General features: G+C 35.8%; 1 protein-coding gene across 1 annotated transcript; it reads left to right on the top strand.

Moving 5' to 3' along the window:
- Window positions 1–27,915, top strand: LOC143653471 (uncharacterized). The gene is given in 7 exon segments (XM_077124496.1): window positions 1–805; window positions 991–1,123; window positions 1,688–1,746; window positions 8,474–8,600; window positions 8,845–8,940; window positions 18,944–21,113; window positions 21,115–27,915. Coding segments are annotated over 5 exon segments (2,541 nt in total). The 5' UTR covers window positions 1–805; window positions 991–1,123; window positions 1,688–1,731; the 3' UTR covers window positions 21,248–27,915.
- The last annotated feature ends 62 nt before the right edge of the window (window positions 27,916–27,977 follow it).

The raw sequence follows: 27,977 nt of genomic DNA, 5'->3' as shown, positions 1-27,977 counted from the left end.
GCCCCGCGCCGTTGCGCGCAACCTGGCGGTGACTCTCAGTTCCTTCCTCTGCGCACTGAGCGTTTTGATAACACCCGCCCCGTGGAGTTGTTCAGGGGATTAAATGACATAGCACAGTGCCTAGATGTAGATACTAGCTGCTGTCTTTAATAGAAACACTTATTCTCCTTAGTTACTTTATGCTCAGTATAACTGTCCCCACTGTAACAAATAAGAAAATCGAGTGGGAAATTATATACCCGAAATCACAAAACTAGTAGATAGACTAAGAGACAAACGCAAGGCATGTCTTTCTCCAAACGTCTTCCTTATCTATTATTCTGATTGTAAAAGCCAACATTGCATGTCTCTTAGCAGAAGTAATTTGAAGTTGTGTGGCCTGAATCTTACTGTGTAGCAGTTGTGTGTGGGACGTCTAGATGTCGCTTCAGAGGCTTTGGGACAGAAAGCATTTTGGCGTCAGATCTGTATTCTCAGCAGTGTTGGTTTGCGTTCATTGAAGGCCCATCCTGAGTTTTTATGGAATGGCAAATGCTAAGAGAGTTAAACTGCTGCCCTGGATGAAGGTTCCAAGTGAAATGTATTTGTCCCTTAGGCTCATTTCTCATCTACCTTGGAGCAAAGCATCTCCTGTGAAGTAAGGAAGAGTCTCCAGGAAGAGGTTTTCCATGGAGGAGAACCGTTCTACTACCTGAGTTTCTGAGCAGAGACGGAAGGTTCCAGAAAGGAGCAGATCCCCAGAAGGAACGAGATTTGGATGATTTCCCCGCATCCAGAAGCCCCACGGGCGACCTAGTGGTAGAAGGTCTGGGCCAGTTTTCATAGGAGAGAGGGAACTGGACTGAGAGGAATGAAGGAGGGCCAGGCTACATAGGAAATATAACTTCAGTGGAGGGTATGGGGGAAAGGGCTTTACAGCCAGATGTGAGTGAATTGTCTCCACCAATTCTGATATAACCCCTACTCCTTTTATTCACTCATTCTTTCCAGGTCTGAGCTCTTCGTATACCATGACTGTCACCACACCTGGCATCTAAAGATATGCCGATGTTTTTAATCTGGCCTGCAATGAGTGTTTTCTGTTTGTCTTGTTTGAAAGTTTGGGAAACTTGGTCCTGAGAGTGTAAGTGGCTTTCTTTAGCTTTGTTTTAGTGGCAGAGCCAAGAATAGATGTTAATTTCCTGATACCCAGGCCAATGTTATCCACATCTTCACAGTTAAAATATGTTTCTTAAAAGGCAGCCTTATAAGAAACTACATGTAATTTAAACAATAAAGTGCTTCTGTCCCTTTTTTCATAGCTTTGGGTGAACTCTCTAGCTCAAGGACAGTAAAACTTTTGATGTTTAGTTTTCAATGAAGACTTACTGTTCCTTCATTCAGTATATTATAATTTGTTTAACCAATTTCCTCATCACTTTTAATTTCTTTAAGAATACAAAAGGGTGCATACATTGTTAAAAAAAAATCAGCAGGAGACAAACAATTGCATTTACCCATGCATTCAAGCTCTGCATGATCATATCAGTCATAAATGGGCATGTGAGTACATCTGTGTGACCCTTCTCCACAGTGAAGGCGATATTCTCTCTCAGATATTTTACCCAGATAGTGTTTACAGCTCTTTAGGTGGAAAATCCAGGAATTGCATCTTTTTGGTGACTTCATTCTTCTGTTTCTATCCCAGCAATACCGTCTGAGAGTTCTACATTTTTCTAAGAGCAGCAGAAAATGAAGAAATCCTATGTGAGTTGTGGAATTCATTTTACACTTTATTTTTTTATTTTTATTTATTTATTTTTTGGGGGTGCATGGTCTGGGATCTACACTTTATTTTACAGTGGATTTTATGATATTAATGACTCCTGTACTTAAAATGGAAAAAAAGCAGATACAGTGAACCACAGGGAAACATCGTAGCACAGTGGTTCTCAAACTTCACCTTGAAGTTTGTTTAACACAGAAAATAAAATACTTGAGATTTTATTGATTGCTTTGAAGATCAGCAGACAGACATTGTGAACAATTTGTGCACAGTTCTTAATGTATGTTATGAAAATCTAAAATGCCTTCTAGTTGTAGTTCTTCTCTAAAGTTATTCCAGTGACTTTCCAACTAAAAGTTTGGAGGTAAATTTTCCTAAAGAAGATGTCAAGTACTAATATTTTCAAATGTTGATAAGCTGCTGTATTGTAAATCTCATTAATTCTCAGTGTAATGTTACACACTCTACATACTCAAATTTCCAATCTTTCATAGTTTTTCATAATAACTTTGCAAAGTTATTAGGAAAACTGGACTATCCTGACCAAAAATATTGCAGAGTACACACCATTCTGACAGGAAGAGCCAAGATCAGTGAACAGTTTTCTTTAAGAAATAATTATCCTAAAAAATATGGGACTAGAAGTAATTGACAATGTTTAAGACATAGTATTGTGGCATAGATTGTGGCTCCAAATTGCCATTCAGTATGCATTGTATTATAAGATATAAAACTGCCCCCCTCCCCACCTCTGGAATATTGGCATCTAAGTCAAAACTGAATTATTGACATAATTCAATAACCCAGTATTTTCTGACTAACAAAAAATAGACAACCAGCAAATGATTTACCCTCTTTAAAAAGGCATTTGCACTTTTAAAAAATCAGATGAGGTGGGATTCCAATCTTCTTAAAAGTATTTTTTTCTAGACCTACTAAAAAACTGGAGTTTACAAAATAGTTAATAAAAACATTCCTCTGGATTGTACAAGAAGGAAATCAGGGACCACTGATAATACTCGGTATTAATCAGACTTGGCTTTCTCTCCTGCTTCATTAGGGGCTGGACTCTCTTCATTTTTAGGTTCTCCATTTTCTGCAGGGAAATCTTATTTAGTTTTTTGTTTAGTTACTTGGGCCTATTTTCCCTTTGCTCCCCTTTTCCCTTTTGTTTGTACTTTTTTGTTTGGAGATTTATCCTTTCCTGCTGCCTTTTGCGGGAGCAGGTTTAGTTTAGAGCTGCACCCACTTCGACTTCTTCCTGCCCTTTTGGCTGAACTGACCTTCCTTTTGGTTATCTTGGCTGTGGCGAGGGTGAATGCCAGGTTCAGCGGGGCACCTAGAACCTTCGCAAAGCTGGGCTGCTGGCCGCTGCCACTCCTGCTCTCGCCCAAGCTGCTGGGACCCTCCTGAGTCCTTTTGACATGAGCCCAGTAGTCTTGACAGCTTCTTTGTTTTCTGATGTGACAAGATATTCCAGACTCATATTGTACCTTTGCTCTCCAGCCCTGCAATCAGTCATTTTTCTCAGGAGCTTTGTTTTCTTTTTGTGGGAAAAGAAAACACAGTCTGGATTCTAGAGGTGCTCTGTGATAATTGGTATTGCCAGTATTTCTGTAGCAGAAATAACAGAGAATACCTATCTCCCGTAATGATATAAAATCAGATGCCTGTGTCTTAAATTCAGAGATCCCACTCTGGGCTGTATGCCATCAGCTTGAGACAATTAGTTTCCTTTGTTTCATTCTGCTGTTTATTTTTAGGGTTTTGCTTTTCATTTTAATAACTGATCCTTATAACCATGAAAAATATTTAAATGTCCCCAAGGATGAATCTCTAAAGCAGGTTATATTCAGATATCAGTCTGGCTTCTATTCCTGTCTCTTCCATCCTGTTCCTTCCCTCACTGTATAGGTGAATGTTCATTTTGTTTTATGATTTATCATTTTACTGTAATTTTTAGTAGAAGCAGATCCACATATAGATATTTGTATTTCCCTTTTTAATAGAAGCAGATCCATGTGTAGATATTTGTATTTCCCTTTTTATAAGAAAGCTAATATTATACTTGATTTTCTTAAACTTGCTTTTTTACTTAATAATATATTTGGGAGTTTACTCTGTGGCAGTATATAGAGATATTCTTTAGATATTCTTTTCTTTAGCTGCTTATTAGTACTCCATTGTGTGAATGTACCATAGTACAGTTAACCAGTTTTTTATTAATCAACATTAGGGTTTGCTGTCAGTACTTTGCAGATATAAATAGTGAAATAGCTTCGTACCTATTTCTCATTTTGGCCAGTGTGCTCTTGTGGTAGATTCCCAAAAGTGGGATTTCAGGGTCAGGTGGCAAATTCATATGTAATTTAGTTGAATATTGCCAATATCCCAAAAGTGGGATTTCAGGGTCAGGTGGTAAATTTATATGTAATTTAGTTGAATATTGCCAATATCCCAAAAGTGGGATTTCAGGGTCAGGTGGTAAATTTATATGTAATTTAGCCAAATATTGCCATATTTCACTGGCACTGGACTCCAGAGCTGTTAAATCAGAAATTCTTGAGTGGCACCTAGGCAGTATACAGCCATGTTTAGAGCACTTTTGTAGTGGTTGTTCATTTTGCATTTCCACCAGCAAAATATGAGGATGCTTTTATGCCTACAGCAAACCAAACCAAGTATGTGTGCTGTCATTCTTTTCAGTTTCTGCCAGTCTGGCAGGGATGAAATGAGTCAGTGTAGTTTTTATTTACACGCTTTTTATATCAAAAGATGAGCCTGATTTCATGAGTTTAAGTGTCATTTGTGTTTTTCCCGTGGCTTATCTGCTCAAGTTCTTGCTCATATTTCTATAGGAATTGAACCTGGGTCTCCCCCATGGCAGGTGAGAATTCTATCACTGAACTACTCTTGGACCCCCCCTAGTATTAGGGCTATTAACTGTGTGTCTTGTAAGTTGTAAATACTTATTCCTAGTATATTGGAATTCCTGATAATTCTAGATTATTCAGATTTGTTAATATTTCCCCTTTTTGCATACAGATTTTTAGTCATGGTTAGTAAAATTTTATTCTTCCTTAGTTATGGGAGAATTCACTCACATCTTTTTCTAGTATTTGAATGGTGTCTTTTTTATATTTAACCCTGATCCATTTGGGATTTTCCTTATGGATAGATAAAAATATATCCTATTTTTAATGTTTTCACCTATCCAGTTATGCTGCCATTTCTTAGTGAAAAATTCGTTTCCCCTCCTTTATGATATTGCCTTATCATTTACTAAATTCCAGATGTATTTGAGCCTTTTTCTGGAATTTCCTTCACTATCACTTTCCACTTATGTGCCTGTGCACATTATTTTAATTTTAGAAGCTTTATAATATGCTTATATATCTGATAGAGTTAATTTCCTCATTGTTCCTTTTTTCCTGTTTTTCTTGGCTCTTCTTGCTCGTTTATTCTTCTGGTTAAAATATACAAACAATTTAAGAATTAAAGCTTGATGGTATTTTTATTGAGATTTCATTAGATTGCTAGATTAATTTACTCTGAACAGACATCTTTTTGATACTGAGTTTTCCTGTTGAAGAACATGGGCTAAACCTACCCTTTCAATTTGTTCAATATAATTTTTTAAAGGAGTAATTTGGTAGTTTTCTTTATGTAGATTTTGTTCACTTCTTACTATAACTTCATGCCTAAGTATTTTTACTTCAGATTAAAAAAAAAACATTGTGGGCGGGCCGCGGTGGCTCAGCGGGCAAGAGTGCTTGCCTGCCATGCCGGAGGACCCCGGTTCGATTCCCGGCCCCAGCCCATGTAAAAAACAAACAAACAAACAAAATATAATAAAAATAAGAAAATGTTTAAAGATGTTTCCCTTTCTTCCTCCCTTCCTTCCTTCTATCCTTCCTTCCTTCTCTGTCTTTAAAAAACTTCCTTCCTTCCATCCTTCCTTCCTTCTCTGTCTTTAAAAAAAAAAAAAAAAAAAAAACAAAAAAAAAAACATTGTGGGAACATATATATAACATAGTATTCCCATTTCAGTCACTCTCAGTTCAGTGTTATTAAGTATATTCACAACATCATGCTTCCATCACTGCCATCCATTACCAAAATTCTTATCATCCAGAATAGCAGCCTTCTGTTTTGAAAGTTATAAAGAATACAGTGAATAACCATAAGTCCTTTGCCTAGTTTCAAAAATTATATGCCATTTTTTCCACAGATTTTCTCCCTCCTTCTCTCTCCCTCCCTCCCCACTTCCACCATAGCTATCTCCCTCTCTATCTTGATAATATCCCCATTTAAAAATTTTCCTTTATAACGTTGTTGGGTCCAAGACCAATCAAAGATCATGCCTTTGTATTTTTTTCATATTATAGACATTTGTTAGAAGTCCTGGTCATGTGTCTTGTTGAATGTAGGTTCTAGACCTTAACCACATTTTAGAATCACCTGGAGATCTTTTAAATATTTCTGTACTCAGTCTGCACTCAATGCCAGTTAAATCAGAAATTCTTGGGTAACACCCAGGCAACATGCAACCATATTTAAAGCACTGTTTAGGAGGTACCCCCAAATCTGTATTTGACTGATTTGTTTGTGCTCATGATAAGATTCTGGTTATACATATTTATTATGACAATTTCTCATGTACTTTTTATATGTTTCTACCATTATTTCCATTATAAAAATAGACTTGTTTTTCCACTTTTATAAACTTTATTGTCTATGTGAACATCCTCTGTCCCAGTAGCCTTTCACCCAACTGTTGACTCTTTAGGTGGAGCACCTTTTGTCATATTTATTGGCCATGTGGATGTCTTCTGTGAAGTGTCTGTTTGAGCCCTTTGCCCATTTTTCTATTAGATTATCTTGTTCTTATTTATTTTAGAAGCATTTAATAAGTTGTGGCTATAATCCTTATGACTATAATCCCTTTATCAGTTTCATGTGCTGCAGTATTTTTTACTCTCTGACTTACTTTTTCTTATTCTAATGGTGTCTTTTGATTAAAAGAAGTTCTTAATTTTAATGTAGTTCAAGTTATTTCAGTCTTCCTTTATGTAGTTAGTGTTTTTTGTGTCTTGTTTAAAATATCTTTGCTTGTGCAAAGGTTGTGAAGATGGTTTTCTATATTATTGTCTAGAAGTTCTATTGTTTTACTGATTATAGTAAATGCCTTTCCTGCATGACCTTCGAATTTTTCATAGTTAATTTTTCTTCATCTGTTAGCCACTTAAATATTCATGCTCCCTCAGATTCTACTGTTGTTATTTTTTAATCCTTCATCTCTTTGAGCTATTAAATTCTCTCGGGGGCTGTACTAACGCAAAGTTGCTGATGACACCCAGGTCTCTTCATGTTAGACTTCTCTCGCGTTCCGAATTCATCTATCTCCTTCCTCCCTTTCTGTGTGATTGATTACTTACTATATTCTCTCATGTTTACCCTTTAGGATAAGGTTCCTATCAACATCCTCATTACTGCTACCTTAAAAGATATTATTTCTAACACTCCTTTAAGCTATTGACCACTCTTATTTACTACTCTTATTCTAAAATAAATAGTTAATGCTAGATCCTAGTTTGTCCAGAGGTCCTCTGCTTACCACGGTGGTGATCACCAAAATGAGGCTTAGGCATCCTTAGTAGTAGTGCACTAGACAACCCAATTGATTATCTTGATCAGTATTTTCTAAGACATTCCATGTGCAACATGTCTAAGACCTAGCTTGCATTTTACCCTCTGTTTAACCCATTCTTTTCCCTGGTTTTAGTACACACCATGAGCATGTATCAGCTATTTGTACAGATAACCTAGAAATGATACCGCTGTTGCTGTTCTGCTTATGTCTGTTTATTGGCTCACCATTAACCACTCATTCATCTCCAAGTCTGTGTGTGTGTGTGTGGCGGGGGGATGCGTATAAACGAGGGAAATGTATGAGGCATTTATATGGGAAGGCGATGTTCATTTATGCACCTATTTTAATCTTAAAAAATAGGGATGAAATATGGCTTGACAATATACATTTACAAGTAAATAAAAAGATTTCCCAGATGGGAGCATGAACAAATACCACTATTCTATGAGTAAGTCCAAAATTCCTCAGTAATTTGTTTCCTGAATATCTTTGTAACCCCTTATCTTATTATGGTCCCAAATCGTACTCTTCTATGAAAAGTTATTCCTTTAATTTTAAAGTTTACATGTATTCATGTTTATGCTGTTGCCTCAGGTTCATGAACAACATGCTAGTCATATTTAAGAACTCAAAGCTTTACCTTCTCAGTGAAGTGCACCCTCATAGCAGAAATGAACTGAATTTCCTCCTCCTTTGTGACCTCTGTTCATACTGTACTTTTTTTAACTGTAGTATCTTACGTCTTGTAGTAATTATGTGTTTATATGCGTATATATTATTTGATATACAAGGAGCATTATATGCTCCTTGAAAACTAAAACACTGTTTTATTTGTCTTTAAATTCTTCCAGCCTAGAAAAGTTCTAGGCCTGTAGTTGAACATTGTGGGAAATCTCTGTTATGATTCTCCAATCAATAACAGCAGAATAAGTAGACATCCCATAACACGTTTTCTGATTAGTTTTGAACAGTGAACATTATAACATTTCTCATATAGCTTTTCTGTATCTTCCAGTTCTGATCACTTAATTTTTAATACAAATGTGTTCTTGTAGAGATCCATATCATTTGAGGATGTGACTGTGAGATTCACCCAGGAGGAGTGGCAGCACCTGGCCCCTGCTCAGAGGATTCTGTACAGGGACGTGATGCTGGAGAACTACAGCCACCTTGCTTCAGTGGGTAGGGATCATTTCCCATGTAAACTCCCTGATTGCATGTCCTTTCTTGGTTGCCAAAACCTGTGGAAGCTTTGTTGGGTTTAATGCTATATTAAGTTGAGACTCAGGGGTATTAAGCAGAAAGACTGTTGGAACACCAGAAAGTAAGGTTGAAATTGGTTCTTGAAGCTTCGTTTTCTCCCTCCTTCAGAAGCCCTGAAGCACATATATTCTGGCTCAATTCCCATGGCATTTTCTATTCCCAGGGTATTGCATCCCTAAACCAGAAGTGATCTTCAAGTTGGAGCGAAGAGAAGAGCCATGGATATTAGAGAAAGAATTTCCATACCAGAGCTATGCAGGTGAGCTAGTGAATATCTAATAGATAGACACCAGGGTAATGTATTGTGAATTCCTTTTATTGTCAACTGTTTGCTCATGTGTTCCTTTTTTCATTCAATAAATATCAAATACTACTGTGTATCAGTCAGGTTTTAGATGCTCGACATACAGCAATGAACTAGATCCCTACCCTCATAGAACTTGCATTATGATAGGGAAAGAAGGATAAGAAGCAAATGACTAACAGCAATATACACATACACAAATATAATATGCCAAGTGCTCACAGAAAATAGCCAGGGAATCAAAACAGGTTAAGAGTAATATAGTGCTATACTTCAGAAAAGCCTTTTTTGTTGTTAATTAAGAAATATAACATATATACAAAAAAGCAATGCATTTCCAAGTACATTTTAACAAGCAGTTATAGAACAGATTTTAAAGTTTGGTATGGGTTATAGTTCCATGATTTTTGTTTTTTCTTCTAGCTGCTCCAAGGCACTGGACACCAACAGAAATATCAATATAATGATTCAACAGTCATACTCATTTGTTAAATCCTATCTTCTCTGTTATACTCTTTCTCTTTAAATAATATATATACATAAAGGCAATAAATTTCAAAGTACAGCTCAGCAATCAGTTGTAGAACAGATTTCAGAGTTTGGTATGGATTACAGTTCCACAATTTTAGGTTTTTATTTCTGGCTGCTCTAGGGTACTAGAGGCTAAAAAATGTATCAGTATAATAATTGAGCACTTATACTCATTTGCTAAACCCGACCTTCTTTGTATAACTCTACCATCACCTTTGACCTTTCTCCCACTCTTTAGGGGATATTTGGGCTATGTCCATTCTAACTTTTTCATGTTGGAAGGGGCTGTCAGTAATATGGGATAGGGAAATGGAATTAATTGATGTTTTGGAAGGGCTGGCCCCTCTGCATTTCAGGACTTATCCAGTCCAGGGACCCATCTGAAGGTTGTAGGTTTTGGAGAGTCACCCTAGTGCATGGAACCTTTGTAGAATCTTATATAATGCCCTAGATGTTCTTTAGGATTGGCAGGAATGGTTTTGGTTGGGGTTTGGCAATTTATGATAGGTAGCAATATCTAACTGAAGCATGCACAAGAGTGACCTCCAGAGTAGCCTCTCAACTCTTTTTGAATTCTCTCAACCACTGATACCTTATTTGTTAAACTTTCCCCCCTTTTTGTCAAGATGGCATTGTTGATCCCATAGTACCAGTGAGAAAGACCTTTTTGATCATATCAATTTTAATGAAAAAAGGGTAGGAATCATGTGGAATATTGTTGGCAGACAACATTAGCAGCCACTAGTTAGTTAAAAGTCACTAACATTTCACTGTTCTGTAGTGGAGAACAAAAAAGGAATTGTGCTTGCTTTTTTTGAGGACACACACAGATATTGTGGATTGGGGGAATGAGTGAGAGAAGAATGGTAAAAGTTAGTGTCAGAGAGGTAGTGGAACCCAAATTATATATAATCATATGGGCAATAATAAGGACTTTGGTTTTATTCTGAGATGAGAAGCCATTGGTGTGATTTGAGCAATAAGCAACATTTGCTGATTAGTATTTAAAATTGATCTCTCTGGCTGCTGTGCAAAGAATATACTATTGACAGTGGGGCAGTGAAAGCAGAAATAATCAGGAGGGTGTGGAAGTGGTAGAGATGATTAGAAGCAGTTGGATTCTGGATATATTTGAAGATGAGCCTGTAAGAATTGCTGTTGAATCAGGTAAGTGAGAATGTGGGAGAAAGAGAGGAGTCAAAAATGACTTGAATGTCACCCAGAGCAGTTGGATAAATGTGTACCAATAACTGAGAAAGGGAATATAGGGCAGAAACAGTTTTAAGGAGTTATTATGGACATACTAAGTTACAGGTAATTATTAATCATCCAAGTTTAAATATTCAAGAGTAAACAGTTAGTATAAGTAGGTAGTGTAGTTCAGGTGTGTGGTTGTTTAGAGCTCAGTACCCTAGACAAACATGTTCTTAAATTTAATCCATTCCTGTGGGGGTGAATGCATTGTAAGTAGGACCTTTCGATGAGGTTACTTCAGTTAAGATGTGGCCCAGCTCAGTCAGGATGGGTCTCAAACTTAAACTGTTTATAAAAAGTCTTTTATAAACAGAATGCAATTCAGACAGATGGAGAAAAAGCCACAGAGGGAGCAGCTGCATTCTGGCAGCTAGTGAACTAGAACAAGAAGAGAGTTAATTTCTTTGAAGAACCATGTGTAAAACTGGCATTTTTTCCTGTCTCTGCCTGTAGATCATCCAGAAGCAATAAGGAAAATAAGAAACACAAATGCTATTTTATGATAGTAGAGGATATCTGAAATCCCAAACAAATACATGTGGGAAAGCTGTCAAAATCACTGAAAAAGTCAAGCAGAAGTACATGTACCAACAGATGGATAAAGAACAAAAGCATTTCTGATGTTCTAAGGAACTGACAAAGTACTTTTTAGACATGAAGTACATACTCAAAGGTGTAAAACCAAGTCTGTCTTTGAAATGATTACATTGCAGAGCCCGGGATGATAGCCAGAGCTTCTTTAGATGCAGTTTGATTCTGCAAAGCAGAGGTAGTAAGACTAAAAGTGAAATAGACATGCAAGTCATATTTTTTTAGAGACACCCTGTTTTTGTGAAAGTGCAAGAAGAGAGACTGTCCATTTGGGAAAAAAATCTTCAGAGATGCCTGTATGTGGGAAAACAAACTTAAGGGCTATTTTAGCTGGTATTCCTAGAACACAGAATTTGAGATAAAAACAACTTGGTAACAGTTGAACAGGATGAGCAGAGCAGACCTGTTACAGAATTGAGGAAAGAGGGAATAAGACAGGTTAGGAGGAAGGCAAAATGCAAAGGGATGATTACCTAGTTAGTTATAGCTTTGTAACAGGCGCATGTAATTGCTCAGTCTGTTGGGGTTTTTTCTAAGAGAAGACATACAGCCTGTTGGAAAGGTGGAAGGGAAAATATTGTAGCTGACTGCTTTTTATTCTTCTCTCTCATTAGACAAAGATTCTTCTCTTTCATTACACAGAGAGTTTTAACCTCTCACATATCTGGATTACATCATCCAGCCTTTTTAGGAATTTTACTGGGGAAGCCAGAGCTTCCACAGGTCCAGTCCAGCCACTTTGGGATGGTGTTCTGTCAGTTAAGTTAGCACTCCACTTCTTCCTCAATCTACAGATGTAGTGGTGCCAGCCCCAGTGACCTGACTCCTTGCCTGTCGTCAGCCTACCATTAGGCTACTCTGACTAGAAACGAAGGCAGATCTGGGTTGATGTATAAACTGAGTCTAGTATATGTGCAAAATTCTTCTTCATAATGAATTTTCCAAAACCAGATAAAGACATCGAAAGAAAAGAAAATGTAGAACAACATCCTTTATGAATATAGATGCAAAAATCCTCAACAGAATACCAACAAACCAGATCCAACATACTAAAAGTGTTATACACTCATCAAGTGGGATTTATCTCAGGAATGTTAGGAAAGTTCTGCATAAGAAAATTAATCATTGTAATGCACCACATTAGTAGAACAAAGCGAAAACACATGGTCATTTCAATTGATGCAGAAAAGGCACCTGACAAAATCCAATATCCTTTCATTATTAAAACACTAAGAAAAATAAGAACAGAAGGAAGCTTCTTCAACATGGTTGAAATGTTTGTTGAAAAACGCACATCATACTTAATGCTAAAAGAATGAAAACTTTGCCCATGTTGGTTAGGCTTTGGTAAAATAAAATGCTCTTGAGGATATGCCTTTGTTGAAGAGAACAGAGTGCTCTGGACCATTTCAAAATTGCTATCTTTCCCCACCCCCTGCCAGAAGCATGTGGGGATTTTTCTCCTATTTTCACAGTGAGTTCTTTGTGGGGCTCTTGAAGTTAAAACTCACAAAACTGGGCTGGGCCTCCAGAAGTTTTTCTCTCTCAATTCAGCTTCCAGCAGTTAGTCAATTACCCTTCAAATATTCCTACCCAATGCTGACTACAGCAGTGGTATCTTTTTTTTTTTTTTTTTTTTTTTTTTTTAAGAGAGGGAGGAAGGGAAGGAAAGACAGAGAAGGAAGGAAGGATGAAAGGAAGGAAGGGAGGAAGAAAGGGAAACATCTTTACACGTTTTCTTATTTTTTATTTGTTTGTTTGTTTTTTTTTTACATGGGCTGGGGCCGGGAATCGAACCGGGGTCCTCCGGCATGGCAGGCAAGCACTCTTGCCCGCTGAGCCACCGCGGCCCGCCCAGCAGTGGTATCTTAATAAGCTGTGACACTCTTTATCTGTTGTCTCCCCAGATTCTGGGGTGATGATTTGCCCTGGGACCACCCTGGGACCTCAGTTCTCTGATGGGTTTAAGCAGAGTTCTTTTTTTTGTTGTTGTTTCTTTTTTTTAATGCAATTTTATGAGGTATATTCACATACCATATAATCATCCACAGTATACAATCAGTGACTCACAGTGTAATATATATTGGTTGTGTTTTCACCGCAATCAATTTTTGAACATTTTCATTACTCCAAAAAAAAAAAAAACACCTAGAATATCCCATACCTTTTATTCACCCCCATTATTTATTTATTTATTTTTTGTCTTTGTTTTCTTATTCATCTGCCCATACGCTGGATAAAAGGAGTGTCTATCACAAAGTTTTCACAATCACACTGTCACACCATAAAAGCTATTAGTTATACAGTCATCATCAAGAATCAAGGCTACTGGATTACAGTTGAACAGTTTCAGGTATTTCCTTCTAGCTATTCTAATACACTAGAAACTAAACAGGACTATATATGATGTATAAGAATAACCTCCAGAATGACTTCCCAGCTCTATTTAAGTCTCTTAGCCACTGAAACTTTATTTTGTTTCATTTCCTTCCCTACTTTCAGTCATGAAGACTTTCTCAATTCCATGATGCCAGGACCAGGCTCATCCCTGGGAGTCATGTCCCATGTAGGAGGGAGGATAGTGAGTTTATTTGCAGAATTGACATAGGGAAGCCACATCTGAGCCACAAAAGAGGTTCTCTGGGGGTGACTCGTAGGCATAATTATACATAGGCTTAGCTTCTCTTTTGTAGGAATGAGTTTCATAAGAGCATGCCCCAGGATTGAGGCTTATTAAATTGGGAGTCCCTAATATTGAGAGACTATCAGGAATATTCCAGGTGGGAAGTTTAATATTTCCACATTTTTCTCTAGTCCCTTAAAAGGGACTTTGGAAATACTTTTTTATTTTGTGCCCCAAATACTCTGGGATGTATCAAGGTATTATGTTAAGCTGTACAAAATAACAAGAGCTCATTCCCTAGTCTAGGTTTCATGTAATTATGTTGTTTAAATAAACTGACCATACAGGTTAAATTAGGTAGTGTGCTACAGAAAATATAAATTTTGTACCAAATAAACGTCTCTTCCTTTGTCTCACACAGAAGTTGAAGTTTTAAAATACAGCCAGTATCATCCTTTACCCTGTGTTTTGATTTACCTTAGTCCTAACCCAGTCCATTTCATTCATATCTCTAATTGAAGTTTGACCTTTTTTTCAGCTTCTTTAACAGCTGCTGTATGGAGTAATACTGACTTTAAGAACTAAGTAGAGTTCTTGATTTTCATTTTTATTCTTGTGAGGATAGGAGTAATAACTTCAAACTCCTTTACATGTCAGGCAGAAACCAAAAGTTCGCTTCTAAATATTTTCATTTTATTACTTCTCACTTTCTGATATCATCCCAAACATTAACCATATTGTCTTATTCTTTAATTTTTTCTGGTAATTCCTAAGTGAAATTAAATCCCCCCGCCACCAGACATCTAATTTATCATGGTACTAGCCTGATTTATATTTTCCTCAGTGCATGATATATGAAATTCAGGTTCTCTCATTTAATGACCATCTCCATTGCCCAAAACAGGGGCCAAACTTCATGTAATCAATTTTTCCTAAATATAATCCATATAGATATTTTTCTGCCTTACATCTCCACCATTTGATTTCTGTGGACTTGATTTTTGTGAATTAGTATTTAAAAAGGATTTGGAAGATTGCCTGGATCATGTTTATGATTTGTTATTTTTCCCGTTGTTATTATTATAACATTTCAAAATACATTTTAAATTTAAACTCAAGTTTCCATCACTTTCATGAATTGTTCCATGCATGCTTTGATTTAGATTATGTACCTCATATTCTGATTGCTGATAGTTTGTAGATGTTGATTGAGGATACTTTTGTTCTCTAGATTATGGTTCCTTAAAAAAGAGCTTACCACCTTGTGTCTGATGCTCCTTTTATTGACAGATGAGTAAAACATATGGATTAAAATAAATAAATAATGGAACAAATATTAAAATTAATTTAGTAGATTGAAATACTGGTGATTGGTGAGGGGGAGAGGTAGGGGGTATGGTATGTACAAATTTTTTTCTTTTTATTTCTTTTTCTGGATTGGCGAAAATGTTCTGAGAGGTGATCATGGTGATGAATATACAACTATGTGATGAAATTGTGAGTTATTGTTTATATACCAAGAATGGAATGATAATATGGTAAGAATGTTTGTGTTTGTATGTTGTTATGTTTAAAAAAAGAAAGAGCTTACCTTATTTTGCTGTTTATTGAATAATGCATATAGGATCATTACTTTGTTAACTGTGAGTGTTATGAGTGAAAGAGCCTTTATAGTTATTGATTTTTGTGTTACCAGGAGTTCCTTCTAAATGCACATGTTGGTTATAAAGCTCTAAATTCTGGTTCAAAAGTTATAGGTTTGTATAAAACCTGAGGATTTACATTTTGAAGAAAGCATACCATTGTTGCTTCCTGTTCGAACGGAACTCGAAGGATATTAAGGAATGATGAGAAAGAAAGAAAGGAAGAAGGAGAGAAGGAAAGACACAAACGGGCTCAGGGGGTCTGAAGCTTGAGTTTACTTCAGACAGACTTTAGACAATTTTATTCTTAACCAGATCCTGGTTATATACCATAGGATGACAATAGGCATGCATGCATTTCCTGAGGAAACAAAGTTCTTATCTTTCGGTGTTCTTCCTTCCTACTTAAAATAACCATTTGGGGTAAACAAGCATTCTCTTCCTCCTAGACTGTCTTACATAAATCAGATAACATAAAGCAGCTTACTGCCGCCACCACCCTGATGCCATCTACTCCCAAGTAGTTCCGCAGGTCTTATGTTAATCCTATCTCCTACATACCATTTATTAAGGACTATTAATTTCATATCCATTCTCAGGTGTTCAAAAGAAATCAGACATATAGTTCTGTGAGAATCATAGGTTATAGCTGGAATAGAAGAAAAAAGATGACTGAAGTATTTTAAATTTCAGCAGTTAATGGCATGTTTATGTGACAAGAGTGTTGTCTGAAGTTGTGATAGAATGAAATGTGCAGAATATAATTAAGTTTTACTGTAAACAAACTTTATAGAATTGTGTGTGAAGACTTATTTGGAGGAATGTATGTGCCAGTACCATTTCCCTGAAGAATATGTAACTTCTGAGCAAAACCAAAGTGGGAATGTAAGCCACCTGAGTAAAAGGCTTAGATGAATTTAAACAGTTTATGGCAGGTTAATATCCTGGTATATTTAAAACAGAAGACATTTATTATGGACTTGTGGAGTGATAGCTTGAACACCTAATGTAAATGTCATTGACATCAAGTTTTTTTTTTCCCCCGAATATTAACTTCAGTATATTTTGCCTAATGGTTCTTGGAGACAGTGGGGCTTTGGTCATGATTTTGAACATAGGATCATCATTGTTACTTTGAATTTATTGAGCAGAAATTTAACTTGAAGAGAGTTCTCAAGGCAAATGAACATGTGTCAATAAATGTTTTCTATCAGGTTGAAAAATATAATCCCCCAAGGCTTCAGTATAAATAAAAACCATAATATGGATCGTGGATGTGAAAGCAAAGTTATATATTAATAATGGTCAGAGCAAGTTTGTAATGAGAAAACTTAGAATCTGATGGTAGGATTGGTTTACTTTTTGAAAAAAAAAACTGTGAAAAATGAAATACATGTACTATAGCTAGAAACAACAAATAGATCTGATCTTGTTGCAAAGATTCCTTTTTTTTCACATTTTCTGGTAGACACCAGTATTTCTTGTAAGTTATAGGAGTAAAGGGACAATTAGAAATTGTGCTGCAGGATATTTCTTTAATATGAGGAAACTGTTGAATTTAATTTGGTATTCATGGTACACTCAAATTAAAAAGAAAAAAAATGAGGAGGACAAAACCAGAAACACCTAAACCCTAGTGAGGATTTTTCTGTAGTAATATAGGTATAAAAAGGATAAATATTGTATGACCTCCCTAATATGAAATAAAGTACACAAACTCCTAGAGTCAGAATGTGGAATATAAGTTACCAGGGGGTGAAGTGGGGATATGGAATGGGGAATTAATGTACTTGAATTTACAGAGTTTTTATTTGGGTTGATCACAAAGTTTTGGTAATGGATGGTGGTGATGGTAGCACAACATCGTGAATGTAATTAATAGCACTGAATGTAGTTAAAAGGGAAAATTTTAGGTTGTATATATGTTACTAGAATAAAAAATTTTTTTATATTTTTTTTGCATGGGCAAACACCAAGAATTGAACCTGGGTCTCCTGCATGGCAGGAGAGAACTCTGCCTGCTGAGCCACTGTGGCCTACCCTTGAATAAAAATTTTAAAAGCGCATTAGACTGTACAACACAAGCAGTGAACAATGGACTATAGTTAATAGTACTATTATAAAAATGTTCTTTCATGAGTTGTAACAAATGACCACATTGATGCAAGGTGTTAATAATAGGGTAGTATATGGAAATTCTGTACTTTATGCATGATTTTTCTGAATCCTACAACTTCTCTAATTAAAAAAAATAATGCACATTGGTAACAGAGACCATCAGGAGTTAGAAACAGGGTAAGATAATGGGTAATTGGAGCTGAAGGGATACAGACTGTGCAACAGGACTAGATACAAAAACTCAAAAATGGACAGTACAATACTACCTAATTGTAATAATTATGTTAAAACACTGAATGAAGCTGTATCTGAGCTATAGTTTTTTTTTGTTTGTATGTTTGTTTTTAATATATATTTTTTGTATTTATTTTTATTTTTCTCTATATTATCATTTTATTTCTTTTTCTGTTGTCTTGCTATTTCTTTTTCTAAATTGATGCAAATGTACTAAGAAATGATGATCATACATCTATGTGATGATATTAAGAATTACTGATTGCATATGTAGAATGGAATGATTTCTAAATGTTGTATTAGTTAATTTTTCTTTACTTAATAAAATAATAATAATGATAATAATAATAATAATAATGCAGGGTGGGCAACAGTGGCTCAGTGGCAGAGTTCTTGCCTGTCATGCTGGAGACCTGGGTTTGATTCCTGGACCTGCCCGTGTAAAAAAATAAATAAAAAAAAAATAATAATAATGCAGGTATGAGAAGAAAAGAATGTAAAGTCTGTTCTGCTTCCTTCAAATCAAATCATTCTTCTGGTATTTCTCCAGAGCACTCTTATTTATGAATTGTTCTTGACCTTCTATTTACTGTTCATTGATCTTGTGGTAATCACCTCATACTCTGCATTTCCCATATCTAGGTCAGCCATTTTTTTCAAACCTTGTTGTTCTATTCCCTGCACTTTCTATTTATTTTTAAACTCTTTATTGAATTTCAGGGTGCATGTTTGTAAATTTCCCATATCAATATGTTCATTCTAAGTTTCTACTCTCTTTTACAGTGCTATCAGGTTTTGTGTTTCTGTTGTCAAGCCAAGGGGATGGGGGTCAAGAACATTTTGGGCTACTTTTATTCCTGGAACTTAAGTCACCTATATAAAAAGTCATTGGTATGTAAGTATAATTTTATCATCATAAATTTATTAAGATTCATAGCTTATGATTATTTTTTCTCTTTTCTAGAAAACTGCAAAGTTGATAAGCAACTAGAAAAGAGTCAGCAAGCCCAGGGCAGACATTTCTGGCAACCTGTGTTTATCAGCAACAAAACACTGATTATAGAGAGAGGTAATGTATTAGATAAAATGTTCAATTTTGGTACAGTTCCAGTTTCTTCCATGAAATTCCCCTGTAAATGTGACTCATGTGGTATGAGTTTGGAATACATTTCTGAATTAATAATTTGTAAGGCAAACTATTTAGGAAAGAAGGCTGATGACCTCAGTGCATATGGAAAAATGTTCCTCAGTAGTAATCATGAAAAAACTCATATGAAAGAGAAACCTCATGAATTCATTCAAAGTGGGAAATACCTCAGTCATAATGAAGACTTCAGTCCGTATCAGAACATCCAAATTTTAGAGCAACCTGGGTGTAAGAGATGTGAAAAAGATTTCCATGAGGCGGCAGTTTTCATTATATATAAGCAAACTCACACAGGAGATATTCCTTGTGAATATTATCAATATGATAAAACATTCTATAATCAGTCAACTCTCATGGTCCATAAGATGATGCAAAAAAGAGAAAATTTTTATGATTTTAATGAATATTGGAGAACTTGCTTTGAGGAGTCAAACTTCTTGAAACATAGAGTTCATTTGGAGGTCAAATGTTATGAATGTGTTAAAAGCACTGATAATTTTGTCAGGAAATCAACCTTTCATGACACAGAGAAAACATCTGAATGTAACAAGTGGGGGGGAGCTTTCTGTGAGACATCAGTTCTTAATGTAACTCAGAGTTCACACACAAAAGAGAAGGTCTGTAAATGTAATGAATGTGGCAAAGCATTCTGTGAAAAGTCAAAACTCATCAAACATCAGAAAATAAATATGGGAGAGAAATCCTATGAATGCAATGAATGTGGGAAATGCTTCTCTAGAAAATCACTCCTCACATTACATCAGAGAACCCACACAGGAGAGAAACCTTATAAATGTAATGAATGTGGGAAATCCTTCTCTAGGAATTCACACCTAATAATACATCAGAGAACTCATACAGGTGAGAAACCCTATGAATGTAAAGAATGTAGAAAAACATTCTATCATAAGTCATATCTCACAGTACATCAGAGAATTCACACAGGGGAGAAACCCTATGAATGCAGTCAGTGTCAAAAAACCTTCATCAGCAACTCAGTTCTCACAACACATCAGAAAACACACACAGGCAAGAGACCATATGAATGTAATGACTGTGGAAAAGCCTTCTCTAGGAATTCATACCTTACAATACATCAGAGAACTCACACAGGAGAGAAACCCTATGGATGTAAGGAATGTGGAAAAGCCTTTTGCCACAAATCAGATGTCACTAAACATCAGAAAACTCACATAGGAGGAAAACCTTATGAATGTATTCAATGTGGGAAAACCTTTACTCGCAACTCAGGCCTCAAAGTACATCAGAGAATACACACAAAGGAGAAACCCTATAAATGTAATGAGTGTGGAAAATCCTTCTCTGAGAAATCAGTCCTTACAGTACATCAGAGAATACACACAGGAGAGAAGCCTTATGAATGTAATGAATGTAGAAAAACCTTTTACAATAAATCAGACCTCACTAAACATCAGAGAACACACACAGGGGAGAAACCCTATGAATGTAAGGATTGTGGAAAAGCCTTCTCTAGGAATTCATATCTTACAATTCACCATAGAACTCACACAGGTGAGAACCCCTATGTATGTAAAAAATGTGGGCAAACCTTCTACCACAAATCAGACTATACAGCACATAAGAGAACCCACAAAGGAGAGAAATCTTATGACTGTAATCAATGTGGGAAAACCTTCACTTCTAACTCAGTTCTCAAATCACATCTGAGAATACATACAGGCGAGAAACCCTATAAATGTAATGTGTGTGGGAAATCCTTCTCTGAGAAATCAGTCCTCACAGTACATCAGAGAATACACACAGGGGAGAAACCTTATAAATGTAGTGAATGTGGTAAGTCCTTCTATCATAAGTCAGATCTCACTAAACATCAGAGGACACACACAGGGGAGAAACCCTATGTATGTAACCTGTGTGGAAAAACCTTCAGTTGCAACTCAGGCCTCAAAGTACATCAGAGAAGGCACATAAATGAGAAACCTACCAATGTGATAAGTGTGAGAAATCCTGTTAGAAATCTATTCTCATAGTGCATCTGAGTATACACATATGGCAAAAACGTTACAAATGAAAAAGAGAAATCCTTCTCTTAAACAGTTCACACCTCAAAATACTATGGAGAATTTACAGAGGACATGACTCATATGAATGTAGAAAGTGTGGAAAACCTTTTACTTGTAAGTCATCTTCCAAAGTAAGAAAGAAAATATACATGGAGGAAAATACTATGTATGTAATGAATATTTGAAAATCTGTTTTAAATAAGACAACTGAGAATTACTGAATATATCTGGAAGAAACCATACTAATGCATATTGGAAATGTAGGAGTCTAAAAAGTTTGAGCTTATTAAACGAAGAACTTATGTAGGAAAGAAGGCTGTGACTCAAACAGAGGAAAATAATTCTTTCAGAAGTTGTCTATTACTAAACACCAGAAAAATCACACATGAGAAAAACTGTCAACATCCTATATTTTCTGAGACCTTCATATACAAGTTGTATTCACTGTATGTCAGAGAAATCATAGGGAAGATCCCCAAATTGTAGCACATGTAGTTGAGTTATTTTGCTTTACGAGAGAACTGATATTGAAATAAAGTCTTACAGATGATTTTAATATGATGGATTTAACAAAAATACATACTGTATTATATCTGTGGATTGTGTTAAAGGAAATCTGTCAATTTAGGAAATATGGATAGAAATTTTCCTCCTAATATGCTGTAAATCATGTTTTGCTGTGATGCCCAGTTTTTAATAGAAAACTGGAAAGACACTTATAAAATATTAACTATTAAATATGTAGCTTTGAAAAAGCACAAATAAATTGAATAATCTTCTCAGTCTGTAATTCCACTTTTGGAGAAAGGCATGTCAGCCCATGGCCCTGCCTATTATAAGCTATCGTGCATCTGTCAGTTTGCCTAATAGCATCGTTCATCCTGGGATTTATCCCTAAGGGAGCTCAGAATGGAACAGCCCCTCATCAGAACCAACACTGGAACAAGCCAGAGGCAATGGGATATACCTTGGCCTTGTGCTTCCCCTGACTGCTTCAAGGTAGAGGAACTGAAAAAAAAAAAATTCGGTGTTGAATTTTTGAAGCTAGAGGATTGCTGGAATTCTCTAGGACATGTGACTTTGGTGCCCTAATTCAAATGGATGGGACTCAGCGAGGCTTACCTTCTTGAATCCAAAGCTCTTGACTCAATTGCAGTGCACACTTTTCAGTGGAAAGAAAACTTGGTGTGGCTCAAGGGAAATATTTCGTGCATGTGTGAACTGACAAGGAATAACATAACCATCAGTGAACCTCTTGCAGCTTACATGTAAAATACTACAAAAATAGTTGAAGCATCTGCATGACCTCCCCCAACCATTCCAGTTCAGATCATTCTTACCACACTTCAACCCCTCTTTTAAATGGTTTATTGACCCCACATATGTCTTGTTACTTTAACTCTCTTACTCTCTACATGTATCCATAAATAATATATTGTTCTTGCAAATATATGTCAGGGGAATGTATCTATTCTTACAACTTGCTTTCGTCTTCTAATGCATAATTTTGACATTTATCCATGTTGATATATCTAGCTCAAGTTGATCATTTTAATAAAGTATATTGTACAGCTTTATGTAACTATCACGATACTATTCATTTTCCTGTTTATGAAAATTGTCAACATTTTTAGTTTCACTATTAAAACAATAACTTATGAAAAGAGTTAATAATCAACTTGGAAGTTGTTCTAGTTTGTTAGCTGCTGGAATGCAATATACCAGAGATGGAACAGCTTTTAAAGGGGGAACTTTATTATAAAGTTGCAGGTTTATAATTCTAAGGCCATGAAATTGTCCAAATTAAAGCAAGTCCACATTAAGGTACCAACAAGATGTTACCTTCACTCAAGAGAGGCTGTAGAAGTTCAGGGTTTCTCTCTCAACTGGAAAGACATGTGATGAACATGGCGGCATCTGCTAGCTGTCTCTCCGGGCTTCCTGTTTCGTGAAGCTCTCCCTGGGGGTGTTTTCCTCCTTCATCACCAAAGGTCTCTGGCTGCATGGGCTCTGTCATGGCTTTAAAAGGTATTCTTTCCCAAATGTTTCATCTTTTAAAGGATTCCAATCCAGGCCCACTTGGAATGGGGGGAGTTACATCTCCTTCTGATCAAAATTTAATATCCACAGTTGGGTGAGTCACATCTCCATGGGAACAATCAAAAAGCTCCCAGCCAGCAATATTGAATGAGGATTAAAGGACATGGCTTTTCTGGAGTCTACCATAGATTCAAACCAGCACAGAGATATAACTTAAATATGGTAAAATATACCAATTTAAGTAGCCAGGTTGATGAGTTTTGGCAGATGTATACACTCATGTGTTTACCATGACAGTTAAGATATAGAATGTATCCATCATTCAGAAAGTGGGTTTTGACAGATGTATATACTCACGTATTTATGACAGTTAAGATATAGAATCCATCATCCAGAAAGTTTCTTCATTCCCTTTCTCATTCACTTCCTCCTTCTTCCTAACCTTTGGCAACCATTGATCTTCTTTCTTCAATACTTTAGATTTATCTTTTATACCATTTCACATAAAGGGAGTTATGAAGGATGTATTATTTTATCTGGCTTTTTGTGTTGCGTTCTTCACGCATGATTTTGAGATTCATCCATATTGTAACATATCAGTAGTACCTTCATTTTTATTGTTGCGAAGTGTTCCATTTTATGTATCTGTTACTGTTTATCCATTCATCCATTGTATCCAGTTTTTGACTGTTCTGAATGTAACTGCCATGAACATTCATGTATATTTTTGCATGGATATGTGTTTTTATTTGGGTAAGCACTTAGGTGTAAAATTGCTGGGTTGCAGGGTAAGTATATATAAAACCAAACTTTTCTGACATGGTTTCATTTTGCATTTCTCGCAACAATGTATGCAATATATAGGTATTTTCTACTTAATCATCAGCAAATAGGGAGTTTTATTTTTTCTTTTCCATGTGATACTTTTATTTCTTTATCTTGACTTGGTTGTGCTGACTAGAACTTCCATGGCTGAATAGAATAAGAGTGATGAGAGCAACATCTTTGCCCTGTTACTGATCTTTTACCTTTAAGTTTGATGTTTGCTGTAGGGTTTTGTTTTTGTTTTTGGTAGATACTCTTTATCAAATTGGTCTGAGAGTATAATTCTTCTTATATGTTCCTAGATTTGTTAGCTTTGATGAGGATTTTTTATGCCTACATTCATAAGAAATAATGGTCTGTAGTTTTTCTTCTTGTGCTATATGTAGTTGAATAATGTTTTAAAATCCATTTTGCCTAGCTCTGGTTTTAATTGAAGAGTTTAAGCCATTTATATTTAATGTTTAATATAAACATTATATTTTTATATATAATGGACTTCTGACATTTTACTGTTTGTTTTCTGTCATATGTCTTAATTTTGTCCCTCACTTTCTCCATTTTGCTTTCTTTTGTGTTAAATAGATATTTTTCTAGTGTACCATTTTAATTTCCTTGTCATTTCTCTTTACTGTATATTTTTTGAGTTATTTTCTTAGAGGTTGCCCTAGGATGTACAATTAGCATCTTAACTTACAACATTGTAGTTCTGATTAATACCAACTTAATTTCAAAATTATATAAAAACTTTGCTACTATATAGTTCAGCACCCCCTCACCTTTATGCTGTTACTTTCACAAATTACATCTTTGTATATTGTGTGCCCATTCTTCTAATTTGCTAAAGCAGCTGGAATGACATATATACTAGAAACGGAATAGCTTTTAAAAAGGATAAGTCATTAAGTTTCAAGTTTACAGTTCTCAGGCTGTGAAAATGTCCAAATTAAGACACCAACAAGAGGTTACCTTCACTCAAGAAAGGCTGTTGAAGTTCAGGGTTTCTCTCTTAGCCGGGAGGGCACATGGCAACGTCTGCTAGCTTTCTTTCCTGCTTTCTTGTTTCATGCAGCTCCCCCAGGGGTGTTTTTCTTCTTCATCTCCAAAGGTCTCTGGCTGTGTGGGCTCTTTTGCTTCTGGTTGCTCTCAAGCTTTTTCCAAAATGGTTCCCTTTTAAAGCGCTCCAGTAAACAACCCCACCTCGACTGAGTAGACACACATCTCCATGGAAACCATCTAATCAAAAATTACCACCCACAATTGGGAGTATCACATCTCCATGGAAACAATAAAAAAGGTCCCACCCAGCAATATTGAATGAGAATTAAAGGACATGGCTTTTCTGGGGTACATAATAGTTTCAAACAGGCATACCTGTCAAACTAGATTTAGAATTACTGCTTTATGCGGTTGTCTCTTACAACAGATAGAGAAAAATTAGTTATAAACCCGTACTCAAAATTTACAAATAACCATGTTTAATACTTATGTGCTTAGGTTTCCTGGATTTCTTTATTTCTTTTCGTGGAGCTAATTACTGTCCAGAGTCCTTATATTTCTGCCTGAAGTACTCCCTTTAGCATTTCTTGTGTGATAGTTCTCTTAGCAATGAGTTCCCTCAGCTTTTGTTTATCAAGGACTATCTCCATTTTTGTTTTTGGCTTGATAATGATGTGTCAGTGTAGATCTCTGAATTTATCCTACTTGGAGTTTGTTGTATAGATTCATGTCTTTCATCAAATTGAGGACATTTCTGCCATTCTTTTAAATATTCTTTCTTCCCCATTAGCTGTTCCCTCACCTTTAGGGGCTCGTATTATGTGTATGTTGGTAGACCTGGTGAAATCCCACAGGTCTTTGAGACTTCATTTTCTTCATGCTTTCTTTTTTTTTTTTTTTTTAATCTCAAACTGGATAATCTCAATTGGTCTGTCTTCAGGTTTACTTATTTTTCTTCTGTCTACTTAAATCTGCTGTTGAACTCTTACGGTGAACTTTTAATTGTAGTTATTGTACTTCTGAATTTCAAAATTTCTATTATGAACCCTTTTACAATTACGAATGTCCTTATTGATATTTTTATTTGGTGAGACAGCCTTATAATATTTTAATTCTTTAGATATGGTTTCCTTTAACTTAGTGGACATATTGCAAATAAGTAATTTAAAGTTTTTGTGTTGAATGTCTAATATTGGGCTTCCTCGGGCAGTTTCTGTTAAATGCTTTTTTTTCTCTGTATATAGAACATGCATACTTGTATGCCTTATATTTGTTGTTGTTGAAACATTTTGAGTATTACAACATTTTGAGTAGTGTGATATATCTTGAAATCATATTTTCTCCTCTCAGATTTGTGGTTGTTGCTGCTTATCATAGTTGTTTGTAACTTTTCTGTACTTATTCTGTAAAGTCTGTGTTCTTTCCTGTATGTGACCCCTGAAGGTTAGTGGTCAGCTAATGATTGCATCGAGATTTCCTTAAATGCCTGGAGCCAAAAAATCATCCAGTCTTTGTTGAGGGACTCTGTCTGTTGGGGCACACCTTCAACCCTCAGCAGACAATTTATATCTCTGCTTTACTTTTAGCTTTGTGCTTCTGCAGAGTCTCAAGGTTAATAAGAGGTAGTACTTATTATAAGTTTCGGGCAATCCTTTGTAGATTCTTTCTGATTTTGTACATAGATGATCCTGGCATCTATGAACAAAGATAATTTTATTTCTTACTTCCCAGTCTGTGAACCTTTTATTTCCTTTCATTTTACAATTAAACTATCTAATACTTTCAGTATCATGTTAAATGAGTGATGAGAGAAGACTTCCTTTCCTTGTTCCCAATCTTAGGAGGAACAAGTCCAGTTTCTCATCATTATCTGTTTTGATACTAGGGTAATACTGGTCTTAAAGAATGAGTTAGGAAGTGTTCTTTCTGCTTCTGTTTTCAGGAAGAGGTTGTGTAGAATATACAGGGAGTATCCTGCCCTTTGCATTTGGCATGGGCAGATTTCCTTAATAGGATGCCTGATGCTCAAGACAATCTGTTAAATCACCAGCTAGTTACAAAATCAAACAGACTTCTCAGGTGATGAATCCCAGAGGTAGCATTTTAGCATATTATAATGTACAGTGTGCAACAAAAGAGTACAAGACAAAGAAAGAGGAAATGATGGTCCACCCAAAGGAAGTGGATAAAAATCCAGAAAGCAACTAAAAATAACAGACTGGATATACTAGACAAAGACTATGAAAAAATGATGTTCACTATGCTCAAGGAGCTGAAGGAAAATACAGAGAAAGAATTAAAAGATATCAGGAAAAGAATAAATGAACAATATGAGAATCTAAGTAAATAAATAGAAAATTTTTAAAAGGAGCCAAACAGAAATATTGGAGTTGAAGACCATAGTAACTGAAATGAAAAATTCCCAGGAAGATTTCAGTAGCATACTGGAGCTTGCAGAAGAAAGAATCAGCAAACTCGAAGACAAGAAAATTGAAATGCATAAAGTGGAGAATCTGAAAGAAAAAGAATTATAAAAAGCAAAAATAACCTGAGAGACCACTGAGACACCCTCAGGAGTACCATTATGGTAATTCCAGAAGGAGAAGAAAAAGAGAAAGGGGCAGAAGAAATAGTTAAAGCAGTAGTAACAGAGAACTTCCCAAACTTATTAAACAGAATATGAATATCCAGAAAGCCCAAGAACACCAGACAGGATAAGCATGAAGAAAGCTACACATCATCACCTATTGATCACACAGTCCGATGCAGAGGAAAAGAAGAGAATTCTGAAAACTGCAAGAGAAAATCAACATGTTATGTACAAGGGAATCCCAATTAGATCAAGTGCCAATTTCTCATTAGAAACTATGGAGGCAAGAAGACAATGGGTTGAAATGCTTCAAGTACTGAAACAAAACAACTGTCAACTAAGAATTTTATAACCA

Source organism: Tamandua tetradactyla, chromosome 13, assembly GCF_023851605.1.
Source record: "Tamandua tetradactyla isolate mTamTet1 chromosome 13, mTamTet1.pri, whole genome shotgun sequence".
Taxonomy (NCBI): domain Eukaryota; kingdom Metazoa; phylum Chordata; class Mammalia; order Pilosa; family Myrmecophagidae; genus Tamandua; species Tamandua tetradactyla.
Note: the sequence above shows the minus strand (reverse complement) of the source record. Positions and strands in the feature narration are given on the sequence as shown.